At 46.7% G+C, this 15,246-nt stretch overlaps 9 protein-coding genes across 9 annotated transcripts; 7 read left to right on the forward strand and 2 right to left on the reverse strand.

The window, feature by feature from the left end:
- V1508DRAFT_83875 (uncharacterized protein) lies at positions 1 to 1,218 on the forward strand. Its single transcript, XM_066943070.1, has one exon. It carries the CDS (start codon positions 287 to 289, stop codon positions 926 to 928), a length of 642 nt encoding a protein of 213 aa, XP_066792113.1. The 5' UTR covers positions 1 to 286; the 3' UTR covers positions 929 to 1,218.
- An 875-nt stretch (positions 1,219 to 2,093) lies between these two features.
- On the forward strand, positions 2,094 to 2,842 carry V1508DRAFT_83916 (uncharacterized protein). The gene is made up of 2 exons (XM_066943072.1): positions 2,094 to 2,573; positions 2,656 to 2,842. The coding sequence occupies exons 1-2, from the start codon at positions 2,175 to 2,177 to the stop codon at positions 2,659 to 2,661; spliced, it is 405 nt and encodes a 134-aa protein (XP_066792114.1). The 5' UTR covers positions 2,094 to 2,174; the 3' UTR covers positions 2,662 to 2,842.
- A 1,032-nt stretch (positions 2,843 to 3,874) lies between these two features.
- Positions 3,875 to 5,249, reverse strand: V1508DRAFT_435988 (uncharacterized protein; the record flags this gene model as incomplete). The annotated part of the gene is made up of 3 exons (XM_066942088.1): positions 3,875 to 4,764; positions 5,053 to 5,110; positions 5,241 to 5,249. 3 exons carry the CDS (start codon positions 5,247 to 5,249, stop codon positions 3,875 to 3,877), a joined length of 957 nt encoding a protein of 318 aa, XP_066792115.1.
- On the forward strand, positions 5,127 to 6,617 carry V1508DRAFT_83889 (NAD(P)-binding protein). The gene is made up of 3 exons (XM_066943071.1): positions 5,127 to 5,338; positions 5,413 to 6,308; positions 6,370 to 6,617. The coding sequence occupies exon 2, from the start codon at positions 5,429 to 5,431 to the stop codon at positions 6,275 to 6,277; it is 849 nt and encodes a 282-aa protein (XP_066792116.1). The 5' UTR covers positions 5,127 to 5,338; positions 5,413 to 5,428; the 3' UTR covers positions 6,278 to 6,308; positions 6,370 to 6,617.
- An 889-nt stretch (positions 6,618 to 7,506) lies between these two features.
- Positions 7,507 to 7,845, forward strand: V1508DRAFT_326076 (uncharacterized protein; the record flags this gene model as incomplete). Its single annotated transcript, XM_066936619.1, has 1 exon — positions 7,507 to 7,845. A coding segment is annotated over one exon (339 nt), but the record flags the coding sequence as incomplete, so codon positions are not given.
- Positions 7,846 to 10,337: 2,492 nt separating this feature from the next.
- On the forward strand, positions 10,338 to 10,844 carry V1508DRAFT_362389 (uncharacterized protein; the record flags this gene model as incomplete). Its single annotated transcript, XM_066937229.1, has 1 exon — positions 10,338 to 10,844. A coding segment is annotated over one exon (507 nt), but the record flags the coding sequence as incomplete, so codon positions are not given.
- Positions 10,845 to 11,434: 590 nt separating this feature from the next.
- V1508DRAFT_446087 (uncharacterized protein) lies at positions 11,435 to 12,542 on the reverse strand (the record flags this gene model as incomplete). Its single annotated transcript, XM_066942425.1, has 2 exons — positions 11,960 to 12,542; positions 11,435 to 11,896 (listed from the first exon to the last, which is right to left on the reverse strand). Exons 1-2 carry the CDS (start codon positions 12,491 to 12,493, stop codon positions 11,435 to 11,437), a joined length of 996 nt encoding a protein of 331 aa, XP_066792119.1. The 5' UTR covers positions 12,494 to 12,542.
- Positions 12,543 to 13,376: 834 nt separating this feature from the next.
- On the forward strand, positions 13,377 to 13,739 carry V1508DRAFT_401090 (uncharacterized protein; the record flags this gene model as incomplete). The annotated part of the gene is made up of 1 exon (XM_066938389.1): positions 13,377 to 13,739. One exon carries the CDS (start codon positions 13,377 to 13,379, stop codon positions 13,737 to 13,739), a length of 363 nt encoding a protein of 120 aa, XP_066792120.1.
- Positions 13,740 to 13,918: 179 nt separating this feature from the next.
- Positions 13,919 to 14,182, forward strand: V1508DRAFT_401091 (uncharacterized protein; the record flags this gene model as incomplete). The annotated part of the gene is made up of 1 exon (XM_066938390.1): positions 13,919 to 14,182. A coding segment is annotated over one exon (264 nt), but the record flags the coding sequence as incomplete, so codon positions are not given.
- Between the last annotated feature and the right edge of the window lie 1,064 nt (positions 14,183 to 15,246).

Consider the following 15,246-nt stretch of genomic DNA (forward strand, 5'->3'; position numbering starts at 1 on the left):
GGTTGCTAGGTTATTAAAAATTTGAAATACGGGACGCGTAGACGATTGAGGAGTGAGCCGCTCGCTTGGGTGGTCCGCTCGCTTGCCGATCACGTATTGTGTGAGCTGATATTAATCAGCATTTAGTCAGCCCCCAAAACCCTGACCCACGACCACACAATATTCAACAGTCCGCACTGCTGACTTTGTCGATTTCGTCTGGCATAACCTGAACAAGTTTACTACTGGGTTCGAGCTGGTCTGAGCTAGATGTTCTCCTGGGTTGACAACGTGGGAGCAGACGAAAATGATGGATATGTTCCTCTCCTGTCTCCGTGTCGCTGCTGGGGGCCATGATTATTCCCGACGAGGCCCGCTGTGGTGGAGTCGGCGAGAGCGTGCCGCACAGTCAGCCGGGCCAGCGCAGGTGACTTACGAGCTCGGATTCAGCCAAACGCTGGAGCAGTATGGCTACTGCTGGATCGAGTGTCGTATTGATTGGGCTCGGCTGGCTTTCTTCCCCGATATCACCGACTTCATTCTGTTTGGCAGCGGCACGCTCCAACGTCGATATCTTGAATGCGGTGGCCATGTCCAGCACTTCTTTGATCTTACTCGCCGCGCTGACTTCGGCCTAGAATGGTTGCGGCAATATCCTCAGGAGAACGTTATCACCAATCGAATCATGTCTTGGCTGGCTCATCTATATCTCCGACAGATGCGGTTAGACGTTCTGCGGGCTATCCAGCGAGAGATCCGACCAGATGCTCGCTCGGCGATCGTAGATGATCAAGTTCAATTCTGCCGTGAGGGCCTTTCGGCAATCTTGAACGGGGATATGACTGCAGTAACAGGCCACCGGACTAATTTCAAGAACAACCCATATCAAGCATTTCGAGCACTATTTGGCTCCGACGATGGTCGAAAAACGAATGTACTGGGACAATAAACCATTCCGCACGCTTCATCAACGAATCGATGCCGCCCTGCAACAATTTCCGGTTGAGCGGAGGTTGCCACATGTATTTGCAAGCCGACTTGGGCGCTACCTTTTTTCGTACCACTGGGTGCTTCCGTATCCTTCGTCATATGGTTTGACACAGAAAACCAAAAACGGCAGCCACCGGTGGTATTCTATTAACCTCCAAGCTAGCTTTAATAGCAATTCAGAACATGCCGCGGTCGACGATTGGTACTGGGCAGGAAACAGCTGGCGACCAGGCTATCCAACGCCCTTTCCTCAATACCTTGACTGGAGCAAGCATCAATGGCAGTCATGGATTGCCGGTCATCGTGGTCAGCCGCCAACGCATATGCCATAGGAACTCCAATACGACTATGATAGTCCCGCTTGTTATCCATCAGACCTCCTAGATAGGGCTCGACGGTATCCTGTGCGACATACTCGTCAAACTATCAAGTGGGATTCAGTCAAAGACCTAGCTCCCTCTACCGCGGATGGTGAGTTTGCTCAGGTGGTAACGCACATTGCCAGACCGACTCTAGATCTTTCATCCGACGAGGTCCCAATGGAACTAAACGCTGCCTTGCAATGCCAGAAGGCATCTAATATCGGTAACGAACTATTTCACCAACCAATAAATCTCCAAGTTGTCACATCAGATCAGCTACGTTCCCAGCAGTATAAGTCCGACCTCCAACGTGAATTTCAGATAAATCAGCAAACGGAACAGTACTTAGCGACTATTCGACAACGGATCACATATGGCCGTGAAAAGGCTTTCGGGCGACACAGGACAACCCAACTTCAATCTAGTATTCAGGGGTTTATGACGCTCTCCAATGCACCATGTGCGGTTATAGGAGTGCAGCCTACACTAACCCCCCCACAGCTAGTGCAACCGGGACGGATCATAGAAGAAACAGCTGATCAAATATCTCTAGAGATGACGGTGAATCACCATCGATATCAAACAAGATGCCACAATCTACCCGCAAAGCGAGGTCGACCTCCGAAGTATGCTAATCGACAAGAAAGGCTAGCAGCTAATGCTTGTCGACAGCGATTCAAACGGCAGCGTGAGGCCGCTTACCGACGTGCCTGTAAATTCGAAGAAGTGTATCATCCATGACTTCGCCCGGGTTGTTACCATAGATCCTGCTGCCAGTGCCACGAACAGCAGGAGCGTGAACATGAAATCAAGCATGCCGAGCATGTAGGCCTAGGGGAGTATATGGACCAGATTCAGGCAGATGGGGGATACTCGGACGTTCTTAGCGTGGCGACCATGGCCAAACGCGAGGATAACCTTGCCGGGCAGACCAGTGCCCAGAGAAAGCGTGAGATCTATACTGGAATCCCTGCAGCCGCGCCTCACACTGGTCCCGTCCACCTCTGCCTTGCTGCCGACCATGAGCCGGAACGCCTAGCCGCGATCACCTTTGATGTCGATAGTATCGTGGGATTTGCGCACAGCCTCGCAGTGGCCAAGCTCGGTGTACGGTGGAATTCCACTCAGATGGCCGTCTCTGATCTTCGGTCGGGTCTGCACCTGGATCCTCTATCCCATGGGGGTGGGCCGACCATGGGCTGGGTCGGATTAGGGCCTGGCTTTTTTGTATGGGGAAAAAAAGTGGGTCCAAGGTGGGTCGGGTTAATTTTCATACGCTCGGTCGTTTTTGCAGCTAGCGTTGGATCATGCTGAAAATTTATAGAGTTAGTTTCCCAGCGGTAGATTGAGTAGATTTCCATTTTCAAGTCCATTCAGCGAGGTTTGGTGGAGGAATATCAAATTGAAAATCAGAGATGTTTTGGTGTGGGTTTTTGGTGAGGGTTTCGAAGTGGTCGTACAACCGGTCACCAGTATGGAATACTTAACTTCGACTTATATAGACCTTAGATCAGTGCTATACCTAGGCTCTAATACTCTAACATTCAGAATCTTCAACTCTTTTTTTTTTAGAATTAGAATATTCATGGAGTTATGATCGATTGAATTTGCTCATTTTCCATGCTGAAGCGCTTATCTAAGTACGCACTAAACCGTTTTGAATTTCGTCGTCAAAACTAGACCTCTTACAGAATATCAGCATATCCTATCAGCAATACTAACCATTAGGGAAAACCCGACTTGACCTAAAAACACCACCGCATCTTACCGGGCTAATTACTTCGAGACTGTTGGAATGGATACTGGGGATTTCGTCTGTTTTATCAGAATCTTTAATATCTCCGTGGTGTTACGCACAGCTAACCGGTCGTCGCTAGGTTAGCACGAATCGGGATATACTTTTCTGATGTCCTGCACTGTCAATGATCTGTCTCTCAACCGTACCGTTGCCTTGCAGGCCTTAAAACTTCTTCAGCATGAATGCGCTGTTTAGAGAACCGGGAAGGCCCCATAGACCCATGGTATCAAGCCCTTTCGCAAAAACAACGAACGAACAGACAGACTATGAGGGTATCCCAGCAAACGCCACATATCATCTTCGCGCGTCCCTGCTATTCCGAAATTTGGCATCCATATCTCTATGTCTTACAAATGGCCCGGGGTATAACCGAAAATACATCGACCAGGCGATAGGCTCAGCAATTATCGGTAGAGTCGTTTAATTGGCCAGCAATATTTAGCGATAGTGGCGGAGTTATTTTCTCTTTACACTATTTCTTTTGCTCTCTTGTTCCATTGCACATGAAACAGCAAGTGATAGTTAGGTCTCATGTACTCTTTTCCCCATTTGAGATAACTTGACTTTCATAGTCCCGGGTTTCGAACGGTGTACGGTCAACACCCGCTCTTTCTAATTTTGCAAAAAAGCAATTCCACAGACAAACTGCTAACATCATATAGCCAAGGGGCCGCACTTGTTGAACAGGAACAAAAAAATTTCATGTCTCCCATTAATTGGGCTTGAATAATGCATCCCAGCAGTCTTAACAATCGACTGCGCAGGTAGTCATCTGGTATAGTGTATACCAAAGAAAGCCCTTTGAAAACCTATCAACTGTAGTAAGAAGCAGATCATTCTCCAGAATTGATTTTTCCTTGGCTTTCAGCTCCTCGATGTCCCACTCAGCCCACACAAACCGCCCACTAAGAAAATCTGCTTCACCACTCGCTAACCAGGCAAAGAGCTGGCCTACCAACTTTCCATCTGTCATGCCGCCAGAAGGTTCTGAGGCACCAGACGGGGTAAATCCGTCAGATTCAATGTTACCAGGATGGACATTCACAAAGCGCACTTCAGGGTGCTCGAACCGGATATTCTCAAAGATACGCACTTGACCCATTTTGCTTCCGTTGTAGCCAGACCATCTAATCAGTGGGAATCGCATGTGAGCCGCCATACTAGAAACATTGAGAACTATAGCGGGGTTAAACTTCCATTTTGCTTGAAGGAATTTCTGCGCCACGGTCGCGGTCCCTAAGATATTGATTATAAAGCCAGAGAACCATTCGGCGAGACTTTGTTCAACAAAGGGGCCGGCGTCGGGAAAGACCCCCGCGTTGTTGACTAAGACGTCTGGGGCACCGAAGATTTTGAAAACATCGACAATGGTTTGTTCGTCTGTGATGTCCGCGGCAAATGTTGTGTATTCGGTACTTGGGTATGCATCTGAGAAGTTTTTTTGAGCCACGTCAATCCTAGCTTTGTCTCTTCCGATTATGGCAATGCAACTGGCCCCGACCTCAGCTAGCTCCTGCGTAATGTATACACCGAGCACGCGACCAGCACCAGTTATGAGGGCTGATTTCCCTTTCAAAGGAAGAGAAGCAACCGTGCCTCGTAAGGCTGCTTGTGGCTCGTCACGAATGTCGCCATCTTTGAGTAAAGGCAGTGTAAGGTGGCGAAGATATCGAATGAAGATTATTTGGCAGAGCTACAAATACCTGCTTGATCAGACTATATATGGCGTTTCCCGAGTAAGGCTTAGCATTAAGTGTTCGACTAAATAAGTGTTCGACTAAAACAAGGAAATCTTTCTAGTTCTAGTTCGTTTTGTTTGAAAAGAGGAAATGCATTAGTAGTCTAGCGCACCGTCCGCTGGGAAGGCGGATTGCTAATTTGCAATCAGAGCCTTCAACGTCTATTGGTGAAATCGAAACACACCTCTGGAGCTTTTATTATATGATCCCGAGGTGTTGAAGGACGGACAACGTGCGAGAAACTATAAAGCCGAACATTTGTTGAATAATCATCAGATCTGGTCCTAGCGTGGTTTTAAGTAGCAAGGAATCCCAACGGAGCGATTGTCAACCCCCCCGAGTGCTACTCCAGCCGCAGAAATTGGGGCAAACCTTGACCATATTAGTCACCACTTTTATTCATTTATTCATTATAAAGCAGAAATCCAATTTATAATCAGAGGGTCATTAAGCGTGTTGTAAGTATAAATGTGCGTCCACCAAGATGGCGATGGTACTGCCCAGGAGCCAAAAATTGGATATCAACGCCTTTAACGCCAAGCAGATCAAATAGTACAGAAATGGATGCTCATCATCTAGAGCCCTACTCCCGTCTTTCTCCTTCTCATCTCCAAGTTGAATTTGCCGGGAAGTCCGTTCTTGTGACTGGAGGGGGCTACGGAATCGGGGCAGCGATTGCGCAGTCTTTCGCCGAGGCAGGTGTTGGCAGCATAATTCTTGTGGGTAGGACCGAGGTCAGGCTCAAAGCCACTGCTGCACAGCTTGCATCTTACGAAAAGGTCAAGGTTACCTACGTCGCGGCCGACATTTCATCCAAGAGTGGAGTCAAATCGTTATTCGAGACTCTAGGTGCATGCCCGGACATTCTCGTCAACAACGCCGGCTACATGGCCGAACCCGCGAACTTTATCGATGCGAAGCTAGACGACTACTGGGAATCCTTCAACGTTAATGTTTTTGGCACTATACTTGTGACTCAATCATTTCTTCAGCATCGTCGCGTCACTCAAGGAGCAGATGTGCCCCCCGCCGTCGTGCTGAACCTAAACACAATCGGTGCTTATTCAGTTCGTGTACCGGGTCTTTCTTCATATGGTGCTAGCAAAGCTGCTCTATCTCGCTGGTCAGAACTTGTTTCCGTCGATGTACCGGAGACTCTGGCTCGTTTTATATCTGTGCACCCGGGAGCCGTTAAGACGGATATGGGTATCAAATCTGGGCTAGATGGTGTCTTTCCCAATACCAATCCCAGACTTGCTGGTGATTTTATGGCTTGGCTTGCCAGCGATGAGGCCAAATTTTTGGCTGGGCGATTCGTTTGGGTCAATTGGGATGTTGATGAGCTACTTGCCAAGCGGGAGGAGATCATCGCTAAAGACTTGCTGAGGACGGCACTGTCAACGCATTAATCGGCTTGAATATGTGGTGCTCTGATTCCATGTAAGTTGCTGATTCCATTTAGTCAATGGCCAAGGCAGCCAGCTGACGTGCTCTTACCTAGCCATCCACTCACCATTGAAGGAAATCATCCCTTGAGGATGGTCGAAGACTTCGGAATCCATGACCAGTGTCTGGTCACAGTAGCCAAGAGCAAGGCATTACCAAATAGCCTAACCAATGGAGACCAGCGATACCTTTATGAAGAACATCAGAATGCTCGTATTCTCTTTATGGATATCATTTGTATTTTCGTTTGTATCTTGTTGTAAATATATATATAAAACTATATATTAAAGCACACTATTTAAACCACATACAGAAGACAGGTTCCTAAGTCCTCTATATATACTTGGGACTTGGTCTTCTGGAACCTTCTAGGAACACAATGGAATCTTCCAGAATCTACGATCGTAGGCTAGAGTGTTCTACACATTTCCACAATATCATCCGTTGGGCCATGGTAAGATGCATTGGGATGTTTGAATGAGTAGTCAGTAGCCGATGCGGCCGAGAACCTTTCTTGCAATTCTGAAGTCATATTGCAGTTGAAGGAGGCGGATGGAGATATCAGTGAATGAACAAACAAACCAAGATTAAAAGTCAATTGGAACATGGCTTTTATCAAGAAATGCCTATGAGTCACGGGTCCAGCTCTCGTTCACATTATTCTTGCGGTGAAGTTGAACAGCAGCATCAAAAGCAACCAGGCGGGCTGCAATGAGGCTTAGCAAATTATATTCACCCATCACAAATGCAAGGAGAACTGAGAAAATGTGTAACTGACGAGGCATATCCCATGTTATGACACCAATTTAGTTCAGATGTCGATTTCGAAAAAATGCGCGCGAATCAGGAGGCAAAAGCCTACTATGATGCATATAAAATTGGACATCCACATTTCCCACGCATACTTACGTGGTTTATCGCACGATACGAAAGCAGCAGATATTAGGTATATCAAAGTTCACTGGATTGCACTACAGACAAATAGAATAGATAGATATATAACGCAAGCACTAATTTTAGCTATTTAGATAAATATATGTCTTTGATAAGTGGCAACCGCCTGGATTACCTAGCACTGAATGACGGCTACGAAAGTCAAACAGATACTCGCTGTTCTAGCCCAATTCCAGTGGCCACAGACCGTGATTCATCATCTTCGCACTATTCCATCGGTCAACCAGGGTTATATACAGAAGTTTATCCAATTCTTCAGCTTGAGCCTACATTACCTGCTCTAAACATCACTGCGCAGAATCTCCAAACTGATGTGCTTCCTGTCCTTAAGGACCCACAAAGTGCGCTTCCGAGAAAGGGTCGTCCTAGAGGAACGCGGAGACTCCGGACGTCAGCTGAGATCATACAACAAGATACTGACCGAATAGAGAAGGTGAGGCGCTGTGGATCTTGCCACAAGGTCGGACACACTCGGCGCAAGTGTACTAAATTATTGAACCAGCAGTCGTCGCAAGGTACAGATGAAGGCGGATATGTATTAACTCAGACGACAAATACTATTGAAGAAATGGCAGAAAGGATGCAGTTTTCGATACCACTGTGAAAGAGGATGAAGCTTTCCACAACCATGACGAAGATGATAGTATTTTTGAGGACTGTCGCTCCTGTAATCATGCAACAGAGCCGTCGAGAAAACGTTGGAGGAATTGAGGTTTGATTTGGCTGCTCGTGAGAGCTCGCATATGTAATCATTGATTCTAGCATTTGGAGGTTTGCAACTACGTGTGGCGTTCAGCATTTCGATACCATTTGGTTGCCATGGGTACCAAAAGTCTACTCTACGCTAGTCCCAAAGAGGAATGGTTGGTAGAAGCCCCATGAATCTCCTTTGATATTCCACCTCGAACTTGCACAGATAACAGATTTGGCTTATCTCCGTGCACGAGGCGGGCATACTATTTAGCTACAGCACAAGCCACACACTTAAGCTTGGACTTGGCAGATAACAGTATGGTGCGTGCTACACTAGTGCTGAATGGATCGTGAACTAATTTAGGAGAATCAAGGTCGGAACAGTAAGGTTCATTGCCGTTACAGTTCAATAACTACAGCATTAAGCTCCAACACCGCAACTATCACCTCTAGTTGGAGGCTAGATAGCAAAACACTCCGATCCAGGGAGTGCTTACCTTCAAGGTCGGTAACATTGTTGCCTTTGCGCACAACAAACCCTACGATTTTGTGCGGCCCGCTGTCGGAAAGAATTTCGCAGTCGCTATCAGACATGTTGTTTACTGTTGTTGTAGAGACTTATTCTCTTGGAGATGGTATTTTAAAATAGTACTCTGAAGGGATATACATATCTTGTGGTGGTGGTACGATCGGGAAATTTACCAATTTAACCTTGTGAATCTTGGCTATCATACGAGAAGTTCCAGAGGATACCAAGAATGCGACAGCATGTACATATACCTGCATAATACGTGTAAGCTGTCACCGTGAGCTCATTCAATCAATTTGTGAACATATCAGGGAAAGAGAGCACATTGATCATAAGTTATGTCCGTGCTGACGTGCAATTATGAATCTTGCCATCGGACAATCTAGCCGATCAGCAAGTGGGACCGGACGCACCATAACTAGCTCGACGACGAATTTCCTTGGCGCAACTGAGGCTGCTCGTAGCTATCAACCTCAGATAGCGATAATGAGCATTTGGAGAATATTTGAGATTCCCTCCCTATAGCAGGAAATGCTGACTCTGCTCTGATGTTTTGGTCAGAGTCACTCTGACGGCAATCTGCAATAGCTCTCCAATAAATTGTTAATAACTACTGACGCTAGTCCCAAAGAGGAATGGTTGATGGTTACCCATCACCTTGTGTGCATGTACGCTTGTCCTTATAAATGAACGCCAGCGAAAGAATCGCAATGTCCTTATCAATGCAAATTCGCAGAGAGAAGTGTAATTGATATACTGCGTGCTTACATAGGCCTTGGCGAAGTGACCAGTGGACCCTTTCGGTTAGTGAAATCGACAGGTCTGGGTTCATCCGTTCGTATTATATCCAATAGTGATTTAAGGTTCAACCTCGATGCTCAACAGCCAAACCTGAAAACAGATGGACTGCAAAATAATGAAACTGGTTCTTGTTGGCCTAAACTCAAATTGGCATGGTCCAGTCTTTCAGTTAGTGCGACGTCGATCTTATGCGATGGATGAGTTTCCCCTTAATAGCTGTGTTCATGTCGGCCGGTGCTGGGTGGGCATGTTAAATACTTATTGCTGGCATCATTCCCTTCCTCTTACCACAACCTTCTTTAGCATTTCGGCTTGACGGTCATTCTCAGTATTTGAGTATCTCGGCATTTAAACGCTCATACGTTATTATTCTTGCAGGTAGTAATCATCGACTGTAAGTCGAGGTACATAGTTGCTAATCGGTCTATTTCATGGTAGATACAAATCTGTGACACGGGTGTGTTATCGACGATAAGTGCCAACTTGTCGAAGAGCCGTTTCGAAGTAAGTTTTTGGACTCCCTTATGTGTGGATCCTTCGCTAATGATATTTATAGCTATTCATCTCTAAGCGTACCAACTCGGGATTAGTGGTAAATTACCATCAGTACATTGCTTAACAATGAAAAATTGTTGCAATTTCACAGACCCAGTTACACTGGTTACGACCTATGCATGTGCTGACCTACCGCAAGGTAGGACAGTTATATGCTACGAAGGCGCTATTTTTCAAAATGTTACAGGCATTAGTTCATCAGGTGTTTCACCGATGAATCACGGTCTTAACAGCAAACTCGGTTGGGCTATCACATTTATAGTATTGTTGAACCTAGTGTTAGGCGTTGCTGCCGACACGTTCGGTAATCATCTATAGAAGAGGTTAATAACTTAGAAGTAGGTGAAAGCCTATACACGGGTTATAACACGGTGATAACAAAACTAAGCGACATAGCAATCACTAACGAAGAGTTAGCAGAGCTGTTAGCTGGAGGAGAGTTTACAATAGTGCCAGATAATTCCACGTTACGCAAGAGGCAAGGATGCCACCCGATGACCCATCAGTTTCAGCAGGTACAGGTTGTGCATACAGGCACTTGGTGGTCCCAATGGTATCCTATATCGAGCTGCTATAGTAATGGATATAGTAATTCTCCAAGTTTACAGATGGAGGCATGGTCATATACATACACCTACTCGTACAGTGGTGGTCTAACTGCTGGGTTAGCGGACTCAGTATTGGGCATAATACTCGGCAAATTCGATTTCAACTTTGGTTATACATGGTCAAAATCAGAAAGTCAATCGTCAACCTTCCAATGCACTTCGCCCGCTCATGGATCGTCGCAAATATGGTACCAGCAGATGATGGGCTGGTCTGACTCCCAAACACAGACATGCACTACAGTCGATGCATGTACACAAGTATACGTATCATGTGGGGCATGGTCAGCATATCAAAGATCAGATTGGCCATTACACGGAGACCCACAAAGACATGTGGGATGTTCCCAGTATAAAGGGAATTTATGTCAAGAAAGTACTTTAGTGCACTAAGTTACATTGTGTGAAATTAGTGGGCTGTGAAGCTCTCATTTTGTTTGATTATAAGGATTTGCTCCCAAGAAGGACGGAAGGCTTCGCGTTTGTGTCGACTACCGCGGACTCAATTCCATTACCGCGAAGAACCGGTACCAGCTACCAGTGCCGTTACAAAGAAGAACGCACGACACATCTACTGTTGAAAGTGCAGATTCAACATCCACTTGTCATTATTGTCATATTTATTCTTTATTTTGCATTGTCAGCTACTTGTGACGATGTGTGATTCGGCTGGTTAGTGATTGTGCAGGTTGGGCCTTGTTGGATGGGTCGGCTTGCTGCTTGCATTGTTCAATGTGCATTGTTACTATCTTGGGTTCCAGTACACGAACGGAACACCGTGGCAGAGTATGAAAGAACCGGTTTGTCCTCGCTGCCGGGCATAGTGTTGTCATTGCTTTGTTTTATCGGATATCCAATCGGACCTCCCGGTTGATTGAATTGAATTGTTTACCAGCCTGTTTATTGCTTACTTGCGTATTCCCAAATACAAAGGATCGGATTCGTACCCCTACTTGATGACGCAGTCATCACTCTTAACTGGCTTACAAGATTGGAGACCAATCAAGTGCCTTGAAAGCATCCTCCGTAGTAACCAACTCCTTCCTAGCCGTCTCAGTCATTAACTCAAACGCATGGATCATCTCGTCACCCGGCAGGGTCGTCCAGCTGTTCTTGCCCAAGAGTTCCCAAAAACACATCATGTTCCCCAGTTCGTCGCCCCATTTCGGCCACAAGGCCTGGTACTGTTCCAAGGGGATGTGCAGGACGGAGGTGGATTGAGAGCTCGAGAGTCGTCCGCTGCCACTGCCCCACTTCGCAAAATAGGTACCCACACTCGAGAATTCCTCAACGCTGCATTTCACGTATGTTCCACCATTCTTTGGTGGATTTGCGAGAACAGAGTGAGCAAAAATTCCTACATTGGTGCGGTGGTCGCCAAGCGATGCAATTGGGATTCTCTCTGGATTTCCAGGGCTAAGTAAGACGTACTTGCCAGCACTTTTCTGCAAGTATGTAAGCGAGTGTCTCTCTTCTTCGTCAACGACTACACAGTGGACAAAGCTTACAATGAAGATCGGGTTGTACACCGGGTAGAACAGATTGGAGGCATAATAGGTGTACCAAAGGAATGTCGTCTTCGACAGAAGCTGCTTATCATTCTTGATAAACTCATCGACCTTTGCCTTGCTATCAAAATGAGGGATAGTTATCTTCCCCTTGGACAGCCTCAAGCTGTATGGAAGCGTGCTCCAAAGATAGTGTTGCAAAGTGGCCGTCTTGGAGGCCGCGATGGCAATGTTGATGCCCTGCTGGAACTCGAACTCCATTGCCGCTTCAGAATCCATGGTTGCGAAGGGCTCGTTAAAGTCGGTAACTGCGAAGATAGCATAGGTGCCTTCGAAAGCTTTCACGAGACTGCCCTCATCATTCAAATCGGCTCGTACCATTTCAACACCCTTAGCGGCCAAGCCCCTTGCCTTCTCGCCGTCAGGGTTACGAGTAATTCCACGGACCTTGAAGTTCTTGTCCTTGAGAAACGCAGATATTACGGACCCACCCTGGCCACCCGTGGCTCCTACGACGACGATGAGCTTAGACATTGAACCCTGAACCCTGAAATTGGTGCGTCCAAACAGTAAAGAACTGCTCGCCGCCCTCCTTATTATATCTAGGTCCTGAAAAGACTTCAAGCACCACATGCTATTACACGTTCGTGTTCTGCTCACTGCGGCATTATTCGGCAGCTTCATGTAGAACGAATGATGCAATGGCGGAGCCAAATCAAGAACGCTCTCACCAGCGCCGGAGAAGAGCGGCACGAAAGACGCAATGGCTGACGAGAACAGGAATGCCCGGGAGTATTGCGGGATGACATAATGTGCGGCGCAAACAATGATGGCCCGGATGACTCGTGCCATGCAAAGGCTAATTGCCGAGACGGGTACGGTAGATCTTACCTGAATAGGCATAGTCTTTCGGACTATGATACCAAGTCAGCCACCGAAACTCAAATCCCCAACCAACCCGATGCAATCTTGCAGAGTACACGTGCAATGGAGAGACGAGACGTTTCTGCGTGACGATTACAATTTGCCTTTGCGTCGTCCACCATCCTGGTCTAGGACTGGACACGATATCGCCAGAGGAAAGTCGATATTATCCCAAATTTCAACTAGGCGATACGATATACGATATTGAAGTCGAATAAGGATAATACGCGAACTAGTACTCCAGACGGACGCGGTACCCTTGACTTCTCAGAATTAGCCTAAATATTCAAGGGCAAAAGTCAAAGGCCAAATCTACACCACCCCATTACTAAAGCTACACCCCCTGCCTTACTAAAGCTACACTCCTTCCTTTTTAGGCATAGTGTAATTCACGTGATGTCAATAAATATGTCAACCGCGCGTCGCGTCTCTGATATTGCTGGACAAACCCTTAATGTTTTGGCTTCCTAGACTCTTCATGGATTCTTCCGAGATGTCATCTGACGACATGGTTGGGTCTCCATCTAGCGACTGCGATCTACCAGAACGATATTTCGATGTAAACGACACATTCAGCGACATCGACGAGGAGGAGGAGGAGGAGTGGGAAGGTTTTGACGACGGCGGACCTCAACCACCTACCCTCTCCATGCCACCCCCTCCTGAGACTGTCTATCTCGACGTTGATACCGCCAAGAAATCGATACAGGCCTGGGCAAGGAATCATGGATACGCGATACGGGCTCAGAGAAGCAACGAAAGAACGGTAATAATCTCCAAGGTCTTCTTACAGTGCGATCGAGGAGGGCATACACGAGCAGACATCATGATGAATCTACCCGACAGCGTCATCTAACTGGCTCCTGTAAAACAAATTGCCCCTTCTCTGTTGTTGTGACAGAATCAAATGGGAACTGGGAAGTTAAAGTTCGAGACCCTGAGCAATCATGACTCGTCAAGCCACGCTACGCGCACCCAGTTCATCGACGTGATGATACTCAAAGAGACGGTGTTCACGATATAGTCTACACGCAGATGAAAGCGGGGATTCGGGCTAGAGAGACTGTCCAAACGCTTCGTCAAGTAGATCCAGGTACCTCTATTACGCGACGAGATATCCATAATCTCCGTGCCGATATTAAGCGAAAAGAGCTCGGCGGACTGTCTCAAGCCTTACTATTCCAACTTGACGAGGACTCGGGCTATATCTCTTTCGACAAACGCGACGAGAATCAACGGGTCATTCGACTACTGCTCATTCACAAATCATCAATTGAGATGCTTCGCCTGCATTCTGAGGTACTCATTATGGATAGCACCTATAAGACCAACCGGTTCCGCCTTCCATTGCCTAATATCGTTGGCATGACGTCTACCAATCGTACTTTTACAGTTTGCATTGCTTTCTTAGCGACGAACGGGAGGATTCTATTCTGCGGGTGTTCCAACACCTAGGAAGGATATATGATCGATTGGCCCTGCTCCCACCAGTTACAATTGTAACCGAAACCCTAGAATGCAATAGGTTCATTCTATCCATTTGTCAACCACCTCCTCTGTCTCTGGCATATCACAAAGAATGTCCAGCTTCATGCCAAACTGATATTTAGAGCTGAAGCTCTTAAATGCCCGACCGCCGCTATCACGAAAGCAGGTTACCGAGCATGTTGGTACATTGTGGGATGAGTTCTTGAAATTTTTTGGTATCCACTTGTCAACGCCGATACAGAGGAGTCATTCAACGAAGCCTGGGCTGAGCTCCGAAACCGTTATGAATCTATGCCGCCGCTTATAGGTTACCTGTCAGATGAGCTTGTACCAAAGAAGGAGAAATTTGTACGATATTGAACCAGCAATGTACTTCACTTTGGCATGATTGTTACTTCTCGGGGAGAGCCAGTTCATAGTTCCTTAAAATCTAAGCTGCACCACTCCGTTGGCGATCTCAAGGACGTTGTGGATACATTCAGCTTAGTCTTCAAAGATCAGTATCATGAATATAGTGTGGAGGTGGATCGTGCGAAGAATACCCGTCAACATCGTCAAAGTCGGCAACTGTTTGCAGCTTGTAATGGAATTATATCTCCATACGCGCTAGACAAGGTACTGGCTCATATGAAGCAATTCGCTCTCTCTCCGACAACCGCTCTCCGTCCTTGCACAGGCGTCTTCACGAGAACAATGGGAATTGTTGAATATTGTGTGGTCGTGGGTCAGGGTTATTGGGGCTGACTAAATGCTGATTAATATTAGCTCACACAATAGTTTAGATACTACTCGAGTTTTCACTGTTTGTGGGTGGTGACACTCATTTTCGGGCTGTCTGGTACCTAACCAATGCCTATATCCGGCATTGTAATGTA

The sequence above is a fragment of the Lipomyces doorenjongii genome, assembly GCF_038497915.1.
Source record: "Lipomyces doorenjongii strain NRRL Y-27504 unplaced genomic scaffold V1508scaffold_176, whole genome shotgun sequence".
Lineage (NCBI taxonomy): Eukaryota > Fungi > Ascomycota > Lipomycetes > Lipomycetales > Lipomycetaceae > Lipomyces > Lipomyces doorenjongii.